Here is a 9,464-nt window from a genome sequence, read left to right on the forward strand (position 1 = left end):
ATACAATCTAGTAAAATTATTTTACATCTTTAGATACCCATACTAACTTGGAAAGCCAAGATTTATTACCTCTTCTATATGTGTTAACGTAAACACAGGCTATTCTTAAGTACATCACAGCATCTTTGTTTCTGAAAGTACTTTATCCATATTAAATGTTGTTGATTGCATTCCACTGTTCTAAAGTAATGTTTGACCAACTGCTATCCTTAGATATTTCTGCATATAATTTTTTGTTGAATTTAAAGGCCCATTGATAAAAGCAGTTCTGTGACGTTGGTGTAGCTATGTTTACAAGTTTCCTGAATGCCACCATCAAGATTACCTTCTCAGTGCTACTCAATTCCCATAACACTAGGAAAATTCTAAGTGAAATATATGCTGTATAACCTGTAGTATAGAATCTATCTGTAACCAAGAATCATGCTTTTCCAGAGATCTTAATTTTTACTACCTGGACTAAGCAGTCTTAGGTGAACATACTTTTGCACTGATATTTCAGTTTTAAACTTAATTTTAACCAAAGTTACCTTCTGCCCTGAGAGTTTTGTTTTTTTCAGTGTCTATAACAATAAGAGGGAAGTTCTACTTTAATATTTTGAGTTTTTGTATACGTTGAAGTAGATAAATGTATATATCTGTCCAGTTAACCATAATAGAAACTTTACCATCACTTAGCAGCATTAATGTTTATGTAAAACCAAACAGTTCTTTCTTATACACGAACCACTTATCATCAAAGATTAGTAAAGGCTCACATTTGTATAGAATTAATTTTAATAGTGATTTGAATATAGTAATTGGACCCCAAGTAGCAGTCGTAAAGACTTTTCATGTTAAAAAAAATCCCAGGATATAGAACATTTCTGTCTGTAGGATTGAGTTTCTAGATTTAGCATAGAGAGTGGCTGCCCTAGAGGATATTCTGGATGTGTTGGGAGAGGAATTTATAATCAAATTTTACTCTCAAGAGAGTCTTATAGTTATGGTCAGAACTTAAGAATGTAGCTTGCTTGTAATAAAGTACAAATGTTCATGGTTATATGGATTTGTAAAATAAAAGTGTAAAACATACAACAATTAATAGTTTAAATATTTATGTACTTTTTGTTTTATATAGATTTACATATTTTAATAGTTCATTCTTAATTTTTGCCAGAGTTAATTTTAAACATGTTTGTTTAGGTTTTACCTCAATCACAGCAACCAACCCAATATGGCTTATAAAAACTCGACTACAGCTCGATGCAAGGTATGTTAATTCTTGAAAATAAAGTTATAGTGACTTTTTCCTCTAAATTGCTATCAATGAGATTAGGTATCTAAGCATATTTTCTTACCAGCTTCTGTGGCTAAGTTTGTTTCATTTTTTTTTTTTTTTAATTGTTTTGCTTGTTTTGAAACTTGACTAGCATCTGAAGAATGACTTAATAGTTATCAGTGTGAGACTTTCCAGGAAAGAAAATGTCCTTTCATTTTTTTTTTTTTTTTTAAGAAGAAAATGTGTGGATACTAACATAGCCTAAGCAGTGATAACTCCACTACATATATGATTACAAGTGGTCTCTCAACAGCTTAAAAAAGCTCACAAAGTTAGCTAGTCTAGTGGGCATCTTTGAGGATCATTACTCAAATTCAGTAGCCTTATGTCCAGAAAGAACGAACATGGGATTTAGCTCTCATAAGTTTGTAGACCTCATCTGTTAGCACTGATAACTTTGACGACAGTAGTAGTCATTTAGTAAATCTATGTTGAACAAGTATTTCTGGGGTTCTAGAGAAGTGTCAGGAAAACAGTGGAATCTAACTTTAAATGGTATAATCAAAGAACAAATCATTTTGAACTCATTTCAAGTAGAGGCAACAGTCAATGCCAGCATTATAGGTTCTGTTGAGTTTAGGGTTTTTGGCACATCCTGAGAATGTGAGAGCATGCCAGGGCAATGCAGGTTAGAGTTTTGCCACTTCAGTTGCCTATGGATTGCAAGATTGGGACAAGGTAATACTTCAGAGAGAGAGTAACATCTGTTGTATTATAGTAGTAATAATAATATTTAACATCACAACTGAACTAACTAGAAGAAGGATCAACAAGGAGACTCAAAAGTTAACAGGAGGAAGGAAATAATCACAATTGGATATAATAGGAAGGGGAAGATGGTCAGTATTAGATATAATAGCCAAGGCACTCCTGAGGAAAAAAAAGAATAAATAATAATAATAATAAAAGTATCACACCAACTTCAATTTATACTACAAAGCAATTGTGATCAAAACAGCATGGGTACTAGAATAAAAATGGATATTTGCATCAGTGGAGCAGAATCAAAAGCCCAGAAATGAGCCCACACAAATACAACTACCTAACAAGTGGGAAAGGGGATCAGAACCACTCAGTGAAGAAACAAGGTCTCTTCAACAAATGGTGCTGGAACAACTGGAAAGCCACATGTAGAAAAGTGAAACTAGACCAGCACTTAATACCATACACCAAAATAAAGTCAAAAGGAATAAAGTACCTGGATACTAGACCAGAAACTAAAATGTGTAGAAGTAAACATAATGTGGAACATCACAGAATCTTAATATCAAAAGTTGTGTTCAGAGACTCAACCCTTTGTAAGAACTCTGGTGTTTATCATTGATGGGAGGTGGGGGCTCAGAGCTTTGGTGTTGTACCATACGACAATCTTATAAACAACTATTAATCACAAATTGTTGGTGTGTGTGTGTATGTGCACACACACATGCACACACTTGCATGAAAGGTGAAAAAATAACAATTTGCAACTTTAAAAAAAAAATCCAAAATCTGTATTTTTCATGAAGAGAAACTTTGAATCAAGCTTTTCAAACCTGATTGTTTCTTACTGCCAAGATAAGGAAACAATCTATAAAAGTTCATGTTTATCTTATTTTGTCACCAGAATTGTTGCTAGAGTTCAATACCTGCACAGTGAATCCACTCCTCCTGGTGGCCTTTTTCTTTTGTTGTTTAGGTTTATCTGATAGGACAGAGAATTTGAGAGGGGTGAGAGAGGTAGAGAAAAAGACACCTACAGATCTGTTTCACTGTTTGTGAAGCTTCCCCCATACAGGTGGGAAGTAGGGGCTTGGACCTGGGGCCGTGTACATGGTAACGTGTCCTCAGCCAGGTACACCATCACATGGCCTCTAGTAAATCAGATTTTAAAAGTTTTAGTAACTGCCATGGTTATCCTTCTGTATGTTAAGGTAGACATGTAGGGAATCCAGAAAAAAACTGGCTTTAGTGCTATACTTTCACTAATAACACGATACAATGCAATTTGTTAGATTTTTGTGGAAGAATATCACTCTGATGTAATTAGTTTCATGGATCATTCAACTAAGTAGGAGTTTGTTTAGTATCTTAAATTAAGGCAAGCATTATTTAAAGACCATTATTAGTTTATAAAACTAGCGGAATCTATAGTTATCAGGTATCTTTGTTCTGGCTTTTTATTTAATTATTTGTCTAAACAGGTTCCATATAATTTATAAGTAGGTAATTCTGTTTATTTCCTTGTAGATAGTACTTAGACCTATTTATTTATTTGTTTATTTCCTTTTGTTGACCTTGTTGTATTGTTGTAGTTATTATTGATGTCATTGTTGGATAGGACAGAGAGAAATGGAGAGAGGAGGGGAAGACAGAAGGGGAGAGAAAGATAGACACCTGCAGACCTGCTTCACCGATTGTGAAGTGACTCACCTGCAGGTGGGGAGCCGGGGGTTTGAACTGTGATCCTTACACAGGTCCTTGTGCTTCGTGCCATGTGCGCTTAACCCAGTGTGCTACCACCCGACTCCCAGACCTATTTTTATAGATAACATCATATTGAGAAAATCATAGTGTAATGTAGTATTTACAAAATTTAAAATTATATACTTACAAATTGCTCCACTAGGAGTACAGAGCAAATTTGCCTAGTCAGAATACTCAGTAAGCACTTGCTGGTTGTCCAGTTTGGGACAGAAGAATGGTAAGTGTTAGAAGTTCCTAGCAGAATCCAATGTGCACACACAAGGCTGTTTACGCTTTATTAGCGGAGTAGCATCTGTCCTAGTCCAGTAAAATCCTCATTTTACTTCATGGAGTGTAGGCTGATTATCATTCCTTCTATATTTTATTTGCCTACATATTTACATGTGAAACCCGGGCCATGCCCATGGCGAGGCACCCCCTCCCCAGTGAGCTCTCTCCAGATCCTTAATTGCTTTATTTAACCTGTACTATAAGAATAAGGGTTTTCCTTTCTTCTTTTTCAGGAACCGTGGGGAAAGGCGAATGGGCGCTTTTGAATGTGTTAGCAAAGTGTATCATACAGATGGACTGAAAGGATTTTATAGGGGCATGTCTGCTTCATATGCTGGTATATCCGAGACTGTTATCCATTTTGTCATTTATGAAAGTATTAAGCAAAGGCTACTGGAATATAAGACTGCTTCAACAATGGAGAGTGATGACGAGTCAGTAAAAGAGGCATCAGATTTTGTTGGAATGATGCTTGCTGCTGCCACCTCAAAAACATGTGCCACAACCATAGCATATCCACATGGTAAGAATGGGGTTTATTTTATGTCAGTAATGTTCTACCCCAACCAACAGTCTTATTTTAGTGTGAATAAGTGTATTGAAATCCAGTTAGTGAAAGCAACTCTAGTGGTCTGGGAGGTGGCGCAGTGGATAAAGCATTGTACTCTAGAGCATGAGGGTCTGAGTTCAGTCCTTGGCAGCACATGTACCAGAGTGATGTCTGGTTCTTTCTCTTTCTCCTATCTTTCTCATTAATAAATAAATAAAATATTTAAAAAAAAGGAAAAACAATCCTAGTATATAAAAAATAAAAATAAAAGCAATTCTAGGGGGTTCCATATAGTATCCACATGCATACATACGGCTCTTTTGTTAGGTCATTGTTTTTTTGTTGTTGTTGTTTTTACTAGCAGGCTGGTGAGTTATCCTGTGTTCTAATTGGTCAAGTTCCAATCAGATAGTCTTTGAACACCAGCCTGTCTCCCTCTTTCCTTCTTTGAAGAACTTGATAAGGACAGATAATGAGTCATCTTTGAAGGTGTGGCAGAATTCACTAATAAAGCCATTTTTTTGATTGTTTATTCACTTAATTTGATAGGACAGTGAGAAGTTGAGGGGAGAAAAAGACTCCTATAGCACTGCTTTACTACACTTGAGGCTTCCCCGCTGGAGGTGGGAACCAGGGGCTTAAATCCATGTCCTTGTGTAGATATGCATTCAGACAGATATGCCATCATCTGACCTCCTTTGTGGTTTTCTTTTTTTTTTTTTTTAATTGGATAGTGACAGAATTTAAGAGGGAGTAAGACAACTGCAGCTGTGCTTCACCACTTGTGAAGCTTTCTCCCTGCAGGTGAGGACCAGGGGCTTAAACTGGGGTCATTGCACAGTGTAATGTGAACAATTAACCAGGTGCAACACCCTGCCCCTCTTTTTTTTTTTAACCTATAGATGTATAGGTAAATTACAAGCAGTATTGCTAATCTACATGAAAATTTTGGCAAGCACTATATTTACCCTCTAAGATTAGTTATATCACAACATAATTAGACTTAAGTGTTTGCTCAAAGTTAAGTAGTTTACTTAGTAAATTTTGAAGTCTATTCACCAAAACCTATTTTATATGATACCATGATGCAAACAAATAGGTCTAAATGTTTTATTTATGTAACAGATTTTTTTCCAGCTTTTTTTTTGTGGAGGGGGTGGCGGGGGGGAGTGTAATCTTCAGTTTAAGTACTTATGTTGCACTGTTTAACTTTTACATTCATATTGGTAAAGCTAAGGTTTCTGTGGTGAAATCATTATCAGGAGAACTGAAACAGGGCTAGGAGATAAGTATTAAATGCAGTGTATGTGTTTCACCAAATAAGTTGGACTGTGAAATTATCCAGTTTCCTGAGGGATGATACTAACCTCTTTAGAAGGCAGAAGAGAACTGCTGTCTTGGCATCGGTGCAGGAGGACCAGATGGTGGCCTACTAAAAGCTTTAAGTTAGGCAGTTTAACCATTTTATCCCTTAAGGGAGGGGTATAGATGATGTCATGCAGAGGTACACATCAAAGCAAAGGACTAGGAGTGGGAGAGTGCTTTCAAGTGCTGGTGCATGGTGGTAGAGGAAGACCTAAACTGGGGTGGTGAGAGTATTTTGCAGAAAATTGAAAATTTGACACATGTACTCACTACTGTATTTATTGTAAGCCTTTAATCACCCAATAATGTTTTTTTTTAAGTTACAATGTATAAATAGATTTTTCTGGAATGGAATATATAAATGATGTGAGTTTTAATAATTAATAAAACACAAGAAATCTTAAATGTTCACATTTGCCCTGAGAGTGGCTATCAACCATTTTCATCAAGAGTAGTACTGTAAACATTTGAGGAGTTATGGACATGGAAAAGGACAAAGTCATCAGTAGAGAGCTCTGAATTCTTTTTTTTTTTTTTAAATTTAAGAAAGGATTAATTAACAAAACCATATGGTAGGAGGGATACAATTCCCACCACCCAATCTCCATGTCCCACCCCCTCCCCTGATAGCTTTCCCATTCTCTATCCCTCTGGGAGCATGGACCCTGGGTCATTGTGGGTTGCAGAAGGTAGAAGGTCTGGCTTCTGTAATTGCTTCCCCGCTGATCATGGACGTTGACTGGTCGGTCCACACTCCCAGTCTGCCTCTCTCTTTCCCTAGTAGGATGGGTCTCTGGGGAAGCGGAGCTCCAGGACACATTGGTGGGGTCTTCAGTCCAGGGAAGCCTGGCCGGCATCCTGATGCCATCTGGAACCTGGTGACTGAAAAGAGAATTAACATACGAAGCCAAACAAATTGTTGAGCAATCATGTACCCAAAGCTTGGAATAGTGGAGAGGAAGTGTTAGGGAGGTACTCACTGCAAACTCTAGTGTACTTCTGCTTTCAGGTATATATTTTGCAGTAGTTTACGGATACGTGTGAACATATGCTCTCTCTCACAGAAACTGGTGTATATCTAGGTTTTGGGACTTTGTTAGAAGAGATCTCTGAATTCTTATCCCAGCCTCTGCCCTCGACTGGGCAACACCTTTCAGTATTCCTAACTTCCTTATTTTTGGCTACAAAGAAAACCTAGAAAAACATTTGTAAAATTCATTTTAATCAAAGAGAGAAAAATATGGGGAGAAAGAGCAGTTCTCAGCTCTGGCTTATGGTGGTACCAAGAATTAAACTTGCGACCTCCGGGCCTCAGGAACTGTAGTCTTTTAAGGTCTCTTTCAACTCTAAAATCTTAAGGATTTTTGCTTTTATTACTTCCCAAAGTAGACGTTTTATCTGGCAACAGTATTTCAAACATTTTAGCTTTATCACATGAAATTTCATGCTGGGTATGTAAACTATTCTGACTGGGTTAACTGTTTTCTCATTGTATTGTAGTCTTAAAAAAAATCTGCACTCCGTGCTTTCCACTGCTGTGTACATTCTCCATACCGTCTCCATTCCCCTTCCTGCTTCTTTTTCTCATGTCTTTTACCTATATCTGGTATACAACTGATAATATTATTTCATTCTTTGCATTCATATAAATGTAAATACATTTTGTAGTTAAAGTACATGGTTTAAGTTTAAAGTTTAGTGATACTGTATAATTGGTCTCAGTACTTACTAAAAATCACCCTTTATTTAGGCTGAGTTTACATTTATAGATTGATGCATAGAATGACTTTTTTTTTCCCCCCTAAACAGAAGTTGTAAGAACAAGACTACGTGAAGAGGGGACAAAATATAGATCTTTTTTCCAGACACTATCTTTGGTTGTTCAAGAAGAAGGCTATGGGTCTCTTTACCGTGGTTTAACAACTCATCTGGTGAGGCAGATCCCAAACACAGCCATTATGATGGCCACGTATGAACTGGTGGTCTACCTACTCAATGGATAACAACATCAGGCTGCTGTACTAGAAAGAGGAAAGACCAAAAGACTACAGTGGACCATGGAATATCAAAACCAGCATGGTGGGCAGAAGAAAAAATGTTCGGGAACATGTAGCTATGCCTAAGTGGAAGTTGGGTGTAAGAATTAATCATGCCACATTACTTGGTCTTTCAGTAATGTGAAGAAACATCAGCTGCCTCTAAGGAAATAATGCCTTTAGAAGCACTCCTTTGTCAGAATTGCCATTTTCTCTACCCTGCCCACAGCACACAGTTGCATTTGTTGATTCATGACCATCAGAATGTAGTTTTTTTTTAATTTTTTATGAGCACTTTTCCCATCGTCTAAACAAAATTATTCCTAGTTAATATACTGTAATGATCTAGCAATCCTGACATCTAGCTTTTAATTCATGTAAAATTGTAAAACAGCAACAATAGACAGATCTTTAGTATTTTCACATTTCCATAAGGACTCCTGGCACAACATTGAAGGTTAACTGTTTGGTATTATAAGTAGTCACTGTTTTGATACCACTGTAATGGTATCAGAATACCATGTTGTGTCCTTTTAGCTTTAAAATGCTTTTGTTTCCCCTGCTAACAGGTGCCAGGCGTCTAGCATAATGTGGACATTTACATTGTTGTCATATCAAACTCAGCTGTAATAGTTTGACACAAAATCAACCAGTAAAGTGTTGATCTCTAGCCATTTAAATGAATTAAACATGTCCTCTATTTTCTGACATTATCATATTCTCATGAACAATGCTGGTTTTCAGTGATTTATTTTGAGCTTGAATTAATCACCTTTTATCATTTTCTTAAAGTGGGAAAAATTGACTACTTCTGAATCTTTTTGTTTGCTTTTACATCAGAAGTATAGGCCTTTGGATTATTTTCAGATTTGTATAGATTACATTTATTTTGTAGAGAAAATGGTAATGTTCAGTTTTTGCCCTTAAAAATGTTCTGAAGGTCATAGTGTAAAACTCGGGCAGTTAGTTACAAACATTACAGAAGAGGGGCCCTCTGCTGTCTGACTAAGTAGGTAGTGATCCTAGCTCTCTTGACTACTTTTAACAAGAAATTTATTCTACCCTAGTTTCTTGTATGGCAATTTATAAAAACAAAAGATAAAAACTAATTCAAATTAAGTGTTCTAGCAGGATACAGCTTTTACTGCTGTTGAGTCAACTGAACCTTTTAATACATTAAATGTATTATATGACCCTGATACAGATGTTCGTTGTAATTTTATTGAAAGATTTGCTTATGGATGCCATTATACCAATATATACATATATAAATCTTTAGTTAAGCTGCAGTGTGGTACTCATTTCATATACATGAACTCTGTACATTTTGTGCAATGGCTTTATAAGAATGACTCATTATAAATGCACTTTGTGACCTTTTTTTCAAGGGTATGTAGGAGATAATGTCATGCTGAAATTATTCTCAAACATTGGTCTCATATTAGGCAGAAACAGT

At 36.2% G+C, this 9,464-nt stretch overlaps 1 protein-coding gene across 2 annotated transcripts in view; it reads left to right on the forward strand.

Moving 5' to 3' along the window:
• SLC25A36 (solute carrier family 25 member 36) overlaps positions 1–9,207 on the forward strand; it is a 34,939-nt gene extending 25,732 nt beyond the window's left edge. For both annotated transcript variants that reach the window (XM_007518843.3, XM_060196607.1), the window contains 3 exons: positions 1,186–1,252; positions 4,291–4,580; positions 7,782–9,207. In XM_007518843.3, coding sequence (XP_007518905.1) covers positions 1,186–1,252; positions 4,291–4,580; positions 7,782–7,975 — 551 coding nt within the window. In that variant the 3' untranslated portion in view covers positions 7,976–9,207. The remainder of the gene's footprint in view (positions 1–1,185; positions 1,253–4,290; positions 4,581–7,781) is intronic.
• The last annotated feature ends 257 nt before the right edge of the window (positions 9,208–9,464 follow it).

The sequence above is a fragment of the Erinaceus europaeus genome, chromosome 1 (assembly GCF_950295315.1).
Source record: "Erinaceus europaeus chromosome 1, mEriEur2.1, whole genome shotgun sequence".
In the NCBI taxonomy this organism is placed as follows: domain Eukaryota; kingdom Metazoa; phylum Chordata; class Mammalia; order Eulipotyphla; family Erinaceidae; genus Erinaceus; species Erinaceus europaeus.